Source organism: Taudactylus pleione, unplaced genomic scaffold (assembly GCF_031769625.1).
Source record: "Taudactylus pleione unplaced genomic scaffold, aTauple2 ptg000333l, whole genome shotgun sequence".
NCBI classification, from domain to species: Eukaryota; Metazoa; Chordata; class Amphibia; order Anura; family Myobatrachidae; genus Taudactylus; species Taudactylus pleione.
The window spans coordinates 7440980-7458589 of NW_028284734.1; the positions used below are offsets into that span (position 1 = coordinate 7440980).

Here is a 17610-nt window from a genome sequence, read left to right on the forward strand (position 1 = left end):
CAATACAAAAATATAATAATTTACCAGGGAGTTATTCATAAGATAGAGTTTTTAGGAGTATATATTGTCATATTGGTAAATTACAGGTATTAAGGCAAAATAAAGCTTCATAAATAAACTGACTATATATATTTATAAATTAGAACATCAGATGTAAGGCTGCCAGAGACGGCATATTTCTGATTATAGAAATACAGTTAAGGAGCAAAAATATACAACATTTCTAAGTACATACAAATGGTAAATATGGTCTATCTTGTACATGTTATAAGCTGCAAAAGTTACGGTTTCTCAAGATGAAATAGTGTGTTTTATAGATGATAATAAGTACCTTGGTTTAATCCCTACATAAGGAACAAGCATACATAAACTGAGAATTTCATAAAGTTGTAATAACCAGCACCGCAGGATCTGCAGTTAATGCTGTTTGTTGTAGTATTAGATGAGCGAGCACCTGAGGAAGTACCTGAGAGTGTCCAAAGTAGTGAAAATCTGGTTGTTATCGCCGTTGGTAGCCTGGAGGTGTCTGACCCTGACTCAACTGGAATGATGCGTATTTCACCTGTCAATGGAGGAGACTTGGTCACATTCAGACCTGAATGTGACCAAGCCTCCCTTGACAGGTGAAACGTGTTTTTTTGTGTGGTCTTTCTGCATGTCCATAGGGAGAGGTATATCTCGGTTCACTCATAACTGAGTTATATCTCCCCCAGTACTTAATTATTTATTTGTTGCTCAAATCTTTTAATTGAATAAAAAAATAAAATAAAATACAGCAATAAACAATATAAATAAAGATGTTTAAAACCCAGTGGTGCTGGGCCATGAATAGATGGAATAAAAACAAATGACTTCTCTCGTGGTTGTCAATTTCATTCATGTTTTCATATATATGAAGAGAGAAAAAGACAGAACATATTTATCAATATAAGCAATATGTCTGTTTGAATTTGTACAATACAAGAGTACGACCACTTAACTATATAAACCGATATTGAGAGACCATACATAAGGTCATGAGGTGTGGTCTTATATATAAAAAGGATGTTATGTTAGTACAGAGCAGAATGCAAACAGGCAATCTTCAGCATTAAACCTTTAAGGAATATATAAATATAAAGAAATATAAAATGGTGGGGGGAGGGGGAGACAGACTGAGAGAGGGAAGGAAAACACACGAAGGGTAAGAGGGATGAGGAGATAAATTAAATTAAAAACAGATTAGCAATATGAACACGAAGATATTGTCTGTATTATAGAAAGCATTCATATGAGAAATAATAGGAGTTATGATTCCACCAATAGTTGTCTATGCAAATACCAGTTCATGGTGTTGAAGATTTTAATCTGAGTTTGAGTGGCCTGATCTAAATTTTCAATATATACACCCTATTTTCTATAAAAACCCATTATACCGTTGTCCACATTCGGCTGGGCAGGTTTCCTCATAATATAGAAATTGGAGCATTTTCACTTTAACTTCTGTGAGTGAAGGAGTAGATCTCTCTGTCAAAATAATTTTCTTCGATACCACAATTAACATAGTAATAATCGGGATTGCAGAGGTTTGGGAGGGACTCAAATTCCACCTGGAAAAATTAGCACATAAACATGCCAGAGGGTTTGGGGACACATTGATCAATAAAAGATCATTGAGGAAAGCTATAACTTTGTTCCAGAATCATTTAATCTTTCGACACTCCCAAGATACAGTGGAAAAAGGATGCAGGTACACAGTGGCATTTGGGGGATTCTTCAGTGGAATTAAAGTGGGCATACTGAGCTGGCGAGATATACGCCCTTTGCAGTGTGCATAAATGGACTTCCTAGAGGTAGGAAGATCCAAGGATTCTCTTTGTAGATCATAGTGCTTAAATAGTTGTTCTGGGCAGGTAGGAGATGGTAAATCCTTCTGCCACTGTGAGACTATCCTATCTCTACTGGACCCGGATATAGCTTCTGTTGGTGGTAAGTATATATATTTGATGCGATAATTGACCTGTTCATAAAGGCTTATTACTGATTGTATAGGATCGGGAATTGTAGAGGTGTGTGTGTCTTTGTTGAGTGGAGTGAGGAAATGTAATGTCTCATTTGCAAGAAGATGTAAAAATGAGATTGGGGCAGGTTATATTTCTCCATGATATCGGAGAATAGGTAAGGTTTTCCTTCAGGGTCAAATACCTTGGATGAATCCGTTAATCCTTTCTCTCTCCAAAGAAGGATGTTTGTGTTAGTGAGGGATGGAGGAAATGCAGGGTTGCCCCAGAAAGGAATACGAGAAGTTAATAATGGATTTCTCTGAAATTTCTTATTCAGACAAAGCCATGAATAATAAATATCATGAAATAAAGGATTCCGAAGAATGTATCGGGGGATATCAGAGGTTGTAGAATGTAATAAGGCGTCTGTGGAGAATGGGTAGAACAAAGCCCATCCAACCTAGGGTCTGTGAATACATCTCTATCTAGCAGCCAGTCAAGAACGTATCTGAAAAAGGCTGAAAGTGAATTAGAGGCTAAATCAGGAACTCCTATACCTCCCGTCTTTCTAGGTGTTATAAGTTTATTCAGAGCAATTTTAGGCTTTTTTGATCGCCAAATAAAGCTTGTCATTACCTAGTGTAAATGAGCAACATGTCTTTTGGACAGGCATATTGGCAGCATTTGCATCAAATAAAATATTTTCGGGAAAATAATGCTCTTAAGAATTCGACCTAAAATGGAAAGTGGGAGAAGTTTCCAGTTATCTAATATTGTTGTAATTTGGCAATCATAGGGGAAAAGTTTTCCTCATATAACTTAGAGAGATCCGCTGTAATCTGAACATCTCGGTAAGTAATTTTAGTGGAGGCGATTCGGAATGTAAAGACTGAGAAGTAGGCATTAGACAAGTAGATCTATTTTTGTTAAGGTATAATAGTTCTGACTTAGTGATGTTAATATGGTAGCCAGCTTTCTGACCAAAGGAATTAAGTAAGCGTAGAATTTCTGGTATTGAGGAGTCCGGATTTGAAACAAATACTATTTACATTATTTATTATTAACAGATTTTGTTTTTTATTTTATTAGTTTTATTCCTTATTATACCATCTATTTAAGACATTTATCTTTAATGTTCAGAATATTATTATAATTTAAATTGGGCAACCTTTAAGCGCAGTAAAATCGTCTTTTCTCGGACTTGAAACAAACAATAAAAGCATGTAATCTGCGAACAGGGCAATTTTGAAATCAACATCGCCAATTCTGATACCCTGAAAGAGATGTGAAGCCTGCAATGCTATCGCCAGGGGTTCTCGAGCTACAGAAAATGAGAGGGGGGGCAACCCTGCCTTGTCCCTTTTGTGAATAGTGATTGGGGTGGAAAGAAATCCTTTACAGGAAGCTTGAGTTTGAGAGGAAATATAGTCTTTTTAAAACATCGATAAATGACTCTGGAAATCCAAAACGGATAAGGATGATCCCATTCGACTAAATCGAACGCCTTTTGGGCATCTACATAAAGAATTACATTTGTCTGTGGGGTATAGAGGAGGTAGAGTCATGTATAGCTGAAATGACCCGCCTCATGTTAACTTCAGAATGATGGCCCCATATAAAACCTGTTTGGTCAGAATGATTATGCTGGGAATCATAATTTTCATACGTTCAGCCAGGATTTTAGTGAGTAGTTTGTAAATTTAGCAAGGAAATGGGGCAAAATGAGCCCGGGAGGGAGATATCTCTTCCATGCTTTGGGATAATTTTCTAGAATGCAGAATTAAAATGGGGAGGTATGGATTCCGAATTAAGTAAACAATTAAGCGCCAATCCCAGAGAATCACCCATTCGTGGGAGAAGTATCTTGTAAAAGTCCCCGGTATAGCCATCTGGACACAGGGCTTTGTCGCCCTTGAGAAGGCGCACTGCATACTGTACCTCTTCTAGAGTTATCAGAGTTGTGAGATCTGAGCCGTTTCAGGCGTGATTTTAGGACAAGGCAGAGCTTCCCAAAAGGCTTAGGGGAGGGAAGTTTCTGGAGAAGCAGGGAAGCAGAAGAATAGAGGTCAACGTAAAAGGATCTAATTGTTTCAACTATTTCAACATTGGAGAAGGTAAGAGAACTCTGAGGAGTTTTTAGTAGATGAGTTACCATAGGAGTGCGAGAGCCATTAAGGAGGTTGGTGAGAAGTTTTCCAAGTTTATTGCTGAATTTATGGAAACGATAACTGATTGAAAAGAGATATCTTTCACCCAGTTTCCAAATGAACTTTTTAAAATGAGTCTTAGCTGAGATAAAGGCCACTGTCAGGGTTGATGGGAATTCAAGATACTGTGCTGCATATTTCTTGCTGGTAGCAGAGACATATGGGATGATCTCACCCATAATAACTGATTTAGCCGTCAGCCAAAATAAGTGTTTCAGACTCGAAATTTTATCGTTCTTGTAGTCCTACCAGGCTGCTTCCAGTCTATTTGTTTTTTTTTTATCATAGTTTATTGTAAGACTGCAATAAACAATACAATATAGCAGTCAAGAAGTAACATGACATCAAAAGGTAGACATAGAGATAATACAAAACAAAACAGGGCCTGATTCAGACCCGGTCGCAAGTGCTGAGCACTCGCAACCGGGTCGATGTTTGCCCACTGGGCATGCGCACGACGGAGCCGGCTCCGTCGTGCGCATGTTCGAGACCCGGCTGGCAACGGGTGCTCTGTCGCTCCGGGTCTAGCACCAAAGGGTGATTGACAGCTTGCCCCGTTTGGTAGGTGTGGCCGGGGGGTGGCTTCACAAACTGAGGCGCTCCCAAGCAAACGCCTGCCGTTTGTGGGCAGTCAGTGGGAGAGCTTCCGGCTCTATTAGAGCCAGATGCTCTCTGGGGCTTGCGGCCACAAGACCCTACCACAAGGGTCTCGTCGCAAGCCTAATGGTCGTGATGGTCTTGACCATCGCGACCATCAACCTGGCCGCTTGCTATAGCTGTGGGTCACCCACAGCTATGCGAGCGGCCAAGAGGCTGCTCCAAAAATGAAAAAAAAAATGCCCTGATTCAGAGCGAGCGCTCTTTCAGAGCGTCTGTATCTGAAGCAGGCCCAGAGTCCATGGAGAATGTAGAGTCACAAAATCACAAACCAGGCACGATAAGGCCGGCAAAGTCAAACAGAAATAACACAGCAGTGGAGACAGAATAACAGCAAATTATATATATAAAAAAAATGTAAAAGGGGGGGGGGGGAGAACAAAGACAAAATTTTTTCATTATACCAAGCTGTAAGTTGGACTGCAGTATGGAGCGTATCTTTGACCTGAGAGGACAATGTGTGAACATAGGGGAGCCAAATGGTAAAAAAACTGCCCCTTTATCTTTATTTAGAGAGAATTTTAACCAGTCCATATAGAACAAATATGATATAAGAGTGAGAGTATCAGCAGAGATCCATTGAGAGAGAATAGTTTTCTTTGCAGCTGCTGTGATCTTTGCCAATAGCTGACAGGCACCTTTAGAGGGAAGACGATCCAGACGTTGGCATAATATCCCACATAGCCCACTCAGGTGTTAATTCAAAGCTAATTCCCAGCGTAGTGGATATATGTGTTGAACTAGTGACCAGAACCTCTGTACCTCCACACAGGACCACAACAATGCCTTAGATCCGAATCGGGTTGTTTACACTTGAAACAATTGGAGTCGGTAGAATTGCCTGTGAGGAATTTTAGTTTGGGGGTGAAATAAGCACTAAGCAATATTTTATTATGCTTTTCGACGTAGGAAGCAGAAATTAGTTGTTTAAGTCAAGTCTGACAAAAGATTTAAGAGTAGTGGTCAAAGATATGGTAGGAAATGTGGAGCCAAATGGCGACTCCCGCTGTTTCTACTTCCAGTCTACACAATCAACCCGCCACCCACCACCAAGGGATGGCGGGGATAGCCCCGTGCAATCAGCCTAGGTCAGGGGTGCCCTGGAGAGGGTGACCCCTTTTATTGGGGGGGGGGTCACCAACTCCCCAGGGATCCCTGGCCTGGGTTGATTAACAGTCAGGGCTGATGCTGCGGTTGGGGGGCCCGGTGAAAGTGCAACCCTGGCTGTGGCATCAGCCCCCCATTAGAAAGGGTCCAGGCTGGTTTTAAATATATGGTGGAACCCACGTCATTTTTTATCACCATATATTTAAAACCAGCTCTGTCCCTGCTGCCTTGTGCTGGTTCTTAAATTACAGGGGATCCCTAAACATTTTTTTCCCTGTAATTGTTAAGAACCTGGACAGGCTGGCAAGCCCAAGGCTGGTTAGTGTTTTTGGGGGGGACCTCACGTAATTTTTTTTTTTTTCACAATTTATCCCTATATTTTACAGTTACAGAAAGAAACATACACAAATCACAATGATTTGTGTATGTTTCTGACCATCTCGCAGCTCAGGGGGTTGAGAGTTTGAAAAGTGATTTTGCAAGAGAGTTTGTCATCCCGATTTTGGGTAAATTTGAGAGATGTATGTTTTAGGTGAAAAGTACTTCCGATTTGGCCCGATGGTGATTTGATTCGAGATTGCTATCTCACCCGAGTTTTACGAGGGAGATGAGACAAATCTCTCTCTAACTCACCCGACTTTGCCTTTAGTAAATTTGCAAGCAGGGAAAAAAAAATCAATAAATCACCCGAGATGGTCATCTCAACCTATCTCGATTGTTAGTAAATTTACGCCCTATAATCATATGTGAACATCGATCAGTGTGACTATTCAGTGAACTTCAGCAGGTGGGGGATCACTGATATCTGCAAATCCTCCAAATATGCTTTGGCATCAGCAGGAGAGGAAAAATCTTTATGGGAAGATCCTTCATAGATGCGAAGACGAGCCAGGTACAATAGACCAAACTTGCGGCCTTCTGTTTGGTATAATTGCGAACAAATAGGCGAAAAAGCCTTACGGGCCAGTTAGTTCCACTTGAAAGATATAAAGCTTATGACCTTCCAAAGTCAAATTTTTCATGCGGCGAGATGCCGACCAAAACGCCAGGGTGACCCCGGGGACGTGGTTTATTAGGGGAAGGGGGGGACCAACCCTATGCACCATTTTGATGACCAAGTCACTGCATTCTTGTTCAATCCCTAATATAGAGGGTAGAGTCTTACGCAGAGGGCCTGATTCAGACCCGCCGCAAGCGATGAGCGCTCGCAACCGGGTCGATGGTGGCCCAGAGCGCATGCGCGAGACCCAGATAGCGACGGGCAATCCGTCGCTCCGGGTCTCGTACCAAAGGGGGCGTGCTGTTGATGTTGAGTGACAGCACGCCCTCTTTGGTGGGCAGGCCAGGGGATTGGCTGCCCAAACGGAGGCGTTCCCATGTGAACGCCTCCATTTGGGGGCGGCTCCACTGACATCACGAATGATGTCAGTGGGAGAGATTTCGGCTCTGTTAGAGCCGAAATCTCTCTGGGGCTTGCGGCAACGAGACCCTACTGCAAGGGTCTCGTCGCAGGCCCGATGGTCGCGATGGTCTTGACCATCGCGACCATCATCCTGGCCGCTCGCTATAGATGTGGGTGGTCACCCACAGCTATGCGAGCGGCCAGTAGGCCGTTCTAAAAAACAAGAAGGCCGGCCCTGATTCAGAGCGAGCTCTCTGTCAGAGCGTCCGGCTCTGAATCAGGGCCAGAGTGTGTGAGAGGCCCCTTTTACAGATTCATGGAGACCCACTAGTCTTACGTTGTTTCTACGGGAAAGATTTTCCATGTCATCCAATTTGTTGTATATCTGATCATTTTCAGATGTAAGCTTCTTTACAGCTTGCTTAAGTCCCTCCACGTCATGTATGGCCGCTCCCAATTGGTTTTCATTATGTGAGACCCTCTGTGACAGCTGTTGTATCTGCTGTGTAATATAATTGACCGCTTGAGACAGGAGTGGGGCCTGTCTCAATTGCCTCTACTGCTTCTCCATATGTGACAGGGGAATCCGATGACCGTCATACCCGAGAGTTGGTGGCATATTGTCTGCCTCTGCAGCAGGTTTCTTAGGGACCGGAGAGACAGGATCCGGGACCTGCGGTTGGCGCCATGTTGCTCCTGGTGCACCTGCTTCTGACCTAGCTGCGGGGTTGGGGTGACAAACCAATCCATGTAGTGCCACCAGACCGTGGAGAGGTGTAGAGGGGCTAAATGGAGGCTGCAAGAAGCCTTGAAAAGGTTTGTTCCAGTGATCTGGATCGGAGCTCAGACTGGAAGTTCTCCCGCAGTATTTTAAAATTAATAATAAAGATTTCTGCTTTTAATATTCTATTATTATTTATACTCTCAAAGCTTGCTCCCCAAAAAGGTTTTTCTTTTTTTGTCTTATTTGCCCTCTGCAAAAATCTCTCGGCCAAGTGTACATTGTATACCCAAAACCTCGGGCTGCCCCGCCAACACACAATAATTTTTTTGCAATTGTACTTTAAAAATCCTATATTGTTGGCATTTCACCATTATCCTACTATCTTATACAGGTGTGTGTAATATATATATATATATATATATATATATATATATTTATATATATATATATATAAAATATATTATGTTGAACAGCTTCTTCCTTATCTTATGCGGAATCTACACCTGCCCCCCCCCCCCCCCCACACACACACACACACATACCCTTTTTGTACTGTGATTTGGATGCTGCAGATGGTGCTTTGTGTTGAATGTTGTACTGTGTACTTATGATTGTGTCTGTATTTAATTTATATGAAGTCCATGAAAGGTGGACATATCCTTTTCAACATTACATATATTTTGTTTTTAATTGATTTAGAAAAAAAATTACATATTTATTAATTGATTTTGTGCTCATGTATTGGCATGGCGATATCACCTCTCCCATGTTCTACATATGATCAACATTGTAAACCGAAATAGAATCAACTGAAGTTTTGCATGTGCAAACCTGATACATTTTTGGGATTATTTGCTAAAAAAAACATAATTGTGCCGTGAATCACAGGAAACATTTGCTTTTATTATTTAACTTGCATGAAATTATCCAGAGCTAATTGCTGTTTTGTCTTTAAGTACAATATTTTGTGGAATATTTATTATTTAATTTTGCTATGCTGTTAATCCTGGAGATATTTACTTCAAAATGTGTTTTTTGTATTTCATTTCCTTAGTTTATTGACAATATTAAATGCAGAGAAGAAATCGAGCTAGCTGAATACTACCTGTACAAGTAAGTAGTAACGTTATTTGATGATGATAAATACATTTTGCACAAAAGAAGACCTCCCTACTCCATTCATTTAAAGCGCTAATGCACATAAAAGAACGGTAGTCTTTGATTTAGAAAATGATTTATTGCCACGTTAGAGGTTATTTATTAGTTAACTAAAAATATATTTAAATGCATAATTGAAATAAATACAGCAATCAAGGTTACTACCGACAGGTGTCTGTATCCTAACCCTGTCCGGATGCCGGCATTGGGATTCTGACCACCGGAATACCGTGCGCCAGCATCCAGTACCCAACCCGTTTGGATGGTGTCTCATTCCTGATAGCATGTATTGTGAAACATTGCAGGGTGATAACATGGTTCCATTTCCCCAGTAACTAAAATACAAATTACAAATTCTCCAGTAACCCAGACAGGGTACACATCAGATGATATTTTGGACGAGATATCGTTACGTCGCGGATCGGAACAATGTATCATTCATATTCACTCAGTGTGATACCCTCAGTTGCGTGTTCACATGTGTTATTAGCGACGTTGTCCCATCTGATGTGCTGCTCGTCAGATGGGCCAACGTTGCTGACGACCGCATGCAGGTAAATGCAGGATGGATGGGTATATTGTGCTGTCTTACACTGGATTGTGTGGTTTGTGACGCCCAATATATCCTTCCAAAAAACATAAACATCGTTCTGATGTGTACTCAGCGGTGATATATTGGAGGATTTGTTGTCTTGAGGCAAATTGGAGCAACATCTTTTACATTGGATAATGTGAAAGCTCAATCACGCGTTCACGTGCGTCGTTCATCGCATCTTCACATCTTATGTGCTGCGCGTCAGATGGGAAGATGTCGTGAACGATGTGGTGCACATCGTGCAGTGTATATGCACAGCCGGAAGAGCACAAGATATATTGGCCCAATCTTTTTTTTCTGAAGACATTGCCTGAACTGCCAGTGATGTACTTTGTGATTGCACAGTGTGTACAGGAGACGGGATACATTGGGTACATGATATATCGTGCCATCGTTCAGAAGATTGCACAGTGACCATCTAATTTTTTGTACGTCCTTCTGATGTGTATCTACCAGCATAATCCATAATAATGTTAACAAACTGCAATTGTCTAGTAATGTTCTTGCAAGATTAAGTGATCACACTCACTCACAGATTGGTTAACTGTTTTACATTAACACTATTTATGAAGTATATAATTTCTTGTGTGGTAGTTATGTGCCTTTATTTCAATTCTGCTATAAACAAATAGAGATTTTAAATTTTTTTATTTATTTATTCAAAACCCCAATTATTTACTTATACTCTACCTGCACCTTACCTTTATCCTGCTAATGACGAGGGCCTGGTGAAAGATGTACGTTGTGGCACAGCTGCGCTGATACTGTTATGGACTTGATGATCAGCTTGATTATTAGATGCAGAGCACTGTCTCTATTCAGTCTGTATACACAGGACTATAGTTTATGTACAAGTAATATTTTGTAGCTCACAGCATTCTAGTACTCCTTTAGTATGGATGGCCTCAGAGACATATAGGGGTAAATGTAATAGCCTGCGGACTGCCGACATCAGCGAGTACCGTGCAAGACTGCCTGATGTTTTAAAGTAGCAGTCATTTAAAAGGCAAAACCAGGTTAATTTTTCCTTTTAACTGACTGCTACTTTAAAACATCAGGCAGTTGTACACGTAGCTCGCCGATGTCTGCAGTCCGCAGGCTTTTATATTTATCCCATAATTTCTGATGGCTTTACTATAAAAACCCCCGCACATTTGAGGTTATAATGCATACATCTCTCCACACTAAACTCTTGTGATGAAAATTGGACCCAGATCTCTTGTGGCATTATACTGCAGACCCACCATCATGCTTAATACCGTTCCATGGCCGTTATTACAATCCTGTCTCCAGATTAACAACCTGATGCTCACTACAATCTCACAGTCCCAAACCGATCATAGGCTTGTGCCCAGAATTCCAGCCCCATGTCCACAACGGTCCTATGAAAAGACAGATCCAGAGGAGGACAGCAGGTGCAGGCTGGGTGGCCTCTGCACCCCATGACTGTTCAGTTTTCACAGGTTCAAGTACTCCCATCATCTGCAGGTGCACGCTATATCATTATGCTTCATGACCAAGAGGCAGGCAGAGCGTGTCTCTTATACACGTAGCGGCCAAGCCGCATGCTCTGACGTCAGTGTATGATTGTATTGCCCATAGTTACTAATCAGATTGTAGCTATAAGTTTATAGAATGTGCTAGATAAATGATGGTTACAGTCTGATTGGTTGCTAGTGCCAACACTTCCACTTGTCCTCTTTAGAATATTTGCTAAATATCCCATTTAGTGTTGATCTTATGTGAGATAAAATAATATACAGAGAGGTCGGTGCAATTTCGGGCAGTGCCCTTGATGTGCAGTTGTGAAGGCTGGGAAATGCCTGAAATGGCACACCAAATCTCTCAGAGCTCGCCCTGTAATAGGGGATTTTTGTTTGCATCCTTATATGGCTGCATACAAAAATACTCAACATCAGGGCTACTATAAGTGTGTCAAATGGGTGCTTTTTCTTTCTGGTATTACTTGCAATTGATTCGATTCCAAAATGTGTTATCTATGATTTGGTACATCCCCTAATGTGTCTAGAAGTCCCAAGCATGACATCCTCCCTCCTGCTTACGTAGCGATAAGGACAAGTGGGGTCAAGGCCACAGTTTTTTACTTTAATGCAAGTGAGAAATGAATGTGTATGAATTCACATTCACTCAAGCAAAGCAGAAGATTATATATAATAATTTTTTGTTTTTAATTATAGCCACTTTCACTATGATCCTCCCGGTACTCAAAACCTCGGCATCTTTGACATTTTCAACTCTCTCCTCTGCCCACCCCCTCCTCGCCTCCCCTCCTTGCTCTCTGCCCTTGACATTAACATCTGCTTTACATCTAAGATCAAGTAGACAAGTAATAGTGCCTGGGCTTAGCTCACACCTACTGTGTGTGCAGTAATGATCTGCTAATTATCACAATCGTATACAAACTTATATGAGTAATTGTGGTATTTATCAGTAAAAATGGAGTCACAGTGCTTCCACTATAGGTATCATCAAGATGACCACTAGGTTTCAATATTAAGCCAAAAAATGGAGTATAAGATAGGGAAATACTAACGAGTCCATAAGCAGCACAGTTAGTAATGTTAACAGTCCACTCGGTGCTGCACTCTGAAGGGGCAGTGTCCCGTGCTCTCCGGTCCATCAACTTAACCTGTTTTCCTTTTAACATGTGTCCTCTCCTGGTCTCCTCCTTGTTGATCCGTGTCTGTGTCCCTCTGTTCTGGTTGGAGTGTGTGCCCGGTTACACACACTCTAATCAGCCCGATGTGTTGTGCCTGCCGCAGCGATACTTCCGGGTCCCACGCTCTTGTGTGATCACGTGGTCCCCGGCCGTCTGCCGCCGTGGCTCGCCTCTCAACTTCACCTGGATGGTGAGGAGTCTTGTGGCAATAATCCAGCCAGTGGTGGGAATTGCTGTTCGCGGAGTGTGTGCTTACACACTCTATAGTCCTCTGTGCACTCTAGTAGTCTGTTACTTCCGGGTGACTCCCAGTATCGCAAGTTCTTTTTTTCTACATGTTACATACAGAGAATTGGATTACCTCTGAGTGTCCGCAGCTGGCCAGCACAGTATCCAGAGTAAGCGCAGGTCCCCATAAACCTTTATATTACATATAAAATTGACTCCATATTTCAGGACATCATATCCCACGAGTCCCTCAGCACTCAAGCTCATCCTTTCCCAGACCACCCTTCCCCATCCATCTTACCAACTCTCTGATGTCCTTCTCCCCTGTATCTGGAGAGGAAGTCTGCCCTCATCTGTGCCTTCCAGCTCCCCCCTTGACCCACTCCCTCCTTGACCCATTTCAGTCTGGCTTCCATTCTCTCCACTCTATTGAAACTGCCTTAATGAAAGTCAACAATGACATCCTTGCTGCCAAATACAAGAGCCACTACTCTCTGCTCATTCTCCTCGACCTCTCTGCTGCTTTTGACACTGTGGACCGCCTTCTCCTCCTGCAAACCCTTTGTCTACGTGACGCTGCCCTGTCTTGGCTGTCCTGTAGGTATCTCTAACCGACTGCTCTGTCTCCTCTCATCACTCCTCTCCAACTTACTCTTACAGTAGGTGTTCCCCAAGGTTCTGTTCTTGGACCTTTCCTTTTCTCCTTCTATATGTCCCTCTCTAGATGAACTCATCAGCTCATTTGACCTCCAATATCCGCTTTATACGGATGATACTCAGATCTACCTTTCCTCCCCTGACCTCTTTTCTCTCGTATCTCCAACTGTCTCTCTGCTTTCTCTTCCTGAATATCCCAGCCGTTTCTTAAACTTAATAAGTCTAAGACTGCGTTGATCATCTTCCCACCCTCCCGTATAACTACACTACCCACAATTTCATTATCAGTTGACTGCACAATTATCCCCTATAGCCCCAAAGTGCGCTGTCTTGGCGTTATCCAGGACTCCTCCCTCTACTTCAGACCACACATTCAGCACCACTTGCATTCCTGCCGTTTCAGTCTCAAATATATTTCCAGAATCAGACCCTTTCTCACCCAGGATGCTCCTAAAACCCTCATCCACTCAAGTGGTCATCTCCAGATTGAACTACTGTAACCACCTCCTATCTGGCCTCTCTGACTCCTACCTCTCTCCACTCCTCCAATCTGTCTGCAATGCTGCTGCTCGGCTCATCTTCCTCTCCAAACATTCTACATCTGCCTCCTCTTACAAGCCCTCCACTGGCTCCTCTTCCCCTTCAGAACCCGATACAAGGCCTTCACTTACAAAGCCCTCACTCAGTCCTCTTCCATTTACATCTGACCTCAACTCCCTTCAGACTCCCGCCCGCCATACTTCGCTGAACAAATGTATGCCGCCCCTCCTGCCAACTGTTTACTTCCTCCCACTCCCGCCTCCAAGATTTATATAGTGATCAGTACATTTTCCTCTCACACATCAGAGCTTCTGCCATGAAAAGAGTATCATGTGCAAATCAAGTAAGCTTAAACCTTGTTTGTCACAATTAGTGATGAAACATTTTTTTATATGCCTATAATCATGGTCTGGCATGTGCTGTTCTGCTATTAATATTATTTATTATTATTCATGGTCATTTATTTATAAGTGCCAATAAATTCCGCAATAAAATGTGAAGGCTAGAGAAAATTGTAAGTGGGAATCTCGGATCATAACATAACGTTCAGTTTAACATTGCAGTCGGGTTACTAGTTGTACGTTTCCGTGGTCGTAGCTTATTAAGCTTGCCGGACCACGTTTGCTCACTTTTGACGGTAATGCATTGCAAGCAAAATTGTGACAGTGCAACCGAAATAACACTGGGAACAACGGAACCCCAATTACGTTTCCTCTCCAGGTGAAAGTCTTCATTTTAATCATTTTGAAAATAGTGTGCAGTTGGGGAAGCGTGTGATATTCATGTTGATTTATATAGTGCAGGGTAAGTACAAGACCAACACCCATCCATTGTACTGATTAATAAACATTACAGTTCTGGTATTGCTGCCATTTCCCATCAGCCGTGAGATGACTGCCAAACAGACGCGCAATGTACGAGGCATGGAGAGACCGGCTTCCTATTAATTATTTTTAATGTCCACGACTTGATGATGCCTCCAGAAACTACACTCTATTGTCTAACTGAAGTCTGAGCAGTAACCTTTCAGTGACGCTATGCCCTTCCTCCTTCTGTACAAACCTGGAGCTAAGCTGGTCATTTTAGGGAAATAGAGACTTGGGGAAAAAAGTTATTTAAATTGATTTTTCTTCTTATACAGTAGCTAAGATTTCACACTTCGTGTAGATGCATTACTGTTTATTTTCTCTAACGCATTGCACTTTCAATGAGCAGTTCTCTGGCATTAACTCTATCAAATATTTTTATAATCTACAAATATCACTAGGAAATATGGAATAAATAAAACTGCACACAGCCCTGTTTATGTGACTTCCTTAGATATGTACCATCAGAGTCCATGAACTGAACCAGTGAAGGTGATATCCTACTCCTGCTGCCTTGTCTTCTTGCATGGACATTATAATGAACCTTTATTTATAAGGCTAATACATTTTGTTCTTAAGTTGCTGAATAGTGAAGCTAAGTAATGTGATCATTTATGTATTATGTTAAGTTGGTCATTAGGTTTACTGTTCTTTTGCAGTATGTGAGTACTCTTTAACCACTTAACTGACCATTTTTTTTTTCTGTAAAAACCGCACAGAAATTGTCATTTTTTTTTTATTTAAGTTTAAAAATATATGTTTTTAATATATTTAAATTTTAGTTAAAAAAATAAACCTATGGGATTTTTTGCATCCCCCCCCAACCCCTCTGCCAATAGGCCCCCGTTGTAATTTAACGTTCCACCCCCCACCCCATCAAACATAGCCCTCCCCAGTGTCAAAAGATCCCCAGCAATAACAACTACCACCCTCCTAGTGGTAGTAGGTGCCTGTGCAAGAACTCCCACCCTCAACCCCAGGGACAATGGGTGCCGAATTTAGTACCCCCCTCCCCATGTTTCACTGATTATCAGTCCCCCCTTTAGCAACTGATCTCTGCATGGCTGATCATCAGTCCCACCTGCAGCAGCTGATCATCAGTTTCCCCTTACAGCAGCTGATCTCTGCACTATGGGCCTGATTCAGCAACGATCGTAGCTGCGATTGCAGTAGCGATTACACACACAGTCTCACTGCGATCAAATGCTAATCCTCTGCGGTCGCTATGCCATACGCAGCACAAGAGAAGGACACCCACCTTACCTTACACACATCCGTAATACTTAGCAAGACTGCAAGGTCTGACCTTACTCAAGAATTGCTAACCTTCTGGTACGCAGTGATAGCTCGTATGGCCGCGTATGGTGGATAATTTAAGCACGCCCCCACAACAGCGTTCAAAAGCTCTGACACGCCTGCATTTAGCCGACCCCCCCCCCCCGCCCCACAAACGGTATTACCTGTCAACCACTTTGTGATGGGTCTGCGTAGCAGCCCAGTGGAGTGTTTGCGCACGTGCACTGCGAGGCATGCGCAGAACGCAACAATCGACCGATTGCGTGCGTAATCGCAGTTGCGATCCTTGTTGAATCAGGCCCTATGTTCCCCTCCTCGCACTTTTACTTTCAGAGCATGTGCCCCAAAGTGGCGTTCGCATGATGTTGGTGGTCATAGACTGCTGCACCATTTTCGGGGCGACAGAGGAGATCCGTTCTGCACTTGAGCAGAACGGATCTCCTCTGTTAAAGCTGGGGGACAGAGCGGGCTGGTGTGGTTGCATGTGATGGGACCTTGCCAGTCGAACCACTTCTGGCTCTGGTTGCATTACATGCGACCACGCCAGTTAAGCGGTTAAAGTATCTCCTACATTCAGTGTAGGCAGCCGTTTTGTAAGCCCTAAAAATATTTACAAGATTGCGGTCTATCAATTGACTAGAAATCAGTGGTGTATTGACCCTGTTACCACCGAATGCCTCATCTCTAGTTGATATTTCATTGGTTATCTGCATTCTTGCCAACATTGGTTGTGTCAGCACAAAATGGCAGCTACTATTTGTATAGGCAACAGTACTCTTTAATTTTACATCATCTGATGAAACAGTTTGACCATTCTCAAGTTTGACCATTCTCAAGCCAATGGGCCAAATTCAGCGGAGTATGCAAACCCGATGGCTTGCGTACTACTCCGATGTTAGAAGATTGGCGCCTTCTACTGCAAGATCTCTCATCTCCCAAATCTTCAGACTGAATGATGGGCTTCGGCCGTTTGGGGGCAGGGCGTGTGGGGGGTCGGCCAGCTTTCCCAATAACGGGGGTGTTTGGAGTGCCGAGGCCAGGGTCTGCGTCTAATCTGCGACACAGATTTTCTGGCCTCGGCTATGATTCTGAGACAGCCATCCGAGTAACCTGAGAGTTACTCAGATGGCCTAAGGTGTCTCAAGTGATCCAATAGCTGCGTTCTCGATGCTCGCAGCGTACAACTCTGAATCGTGCAAAATCTGCTTACTCAACACACACAGAAAACCGTTAATATAATCCCTGTTTATAATTGAGTATATTGCTTCATTAATACTGGCCATCAAGCATACTGGCTTCAGGTTGACCGTCTAACTGTTGCCATGACATCACCCATTTTATATCTAGGTCTAATAGGAGCCAGTTGAGCAGGTTTGTTTCTATCTGTCTTGAGCATTGGCCATTTTATTCACCTTTTTGGCAATTGGCAACCTGAAATATATTTTGTAAACTGTACTCTTTTTGTCCACCAGGGGACTCTGTTGTACTTATTCAGTGAACATGTACATTGA

General features: G+C 42.5%; 1 protein-coding gene across 1 annotated transcript in view; it reads left to right on the forward strand.

The window, feature by feature from the left end:
• The window catches only part of MRPS27 (mitochondrial ribosomal protein S27), a 113788-nt gene that overhangs the window by 24034 nt on the left and 72144 nt on the right, over positions 1–17610 (forward strand). Inside the window, exon 4 of the mRNA XM_088443697.1 lies at positions 9134–9192. Coding sequence (XP_088299823.1) covers positions 9134–9192 — 59 coding nt within the window. The remainder of the gene's footprint in view (positions 1–9133; positions 9193–17610) is intronic.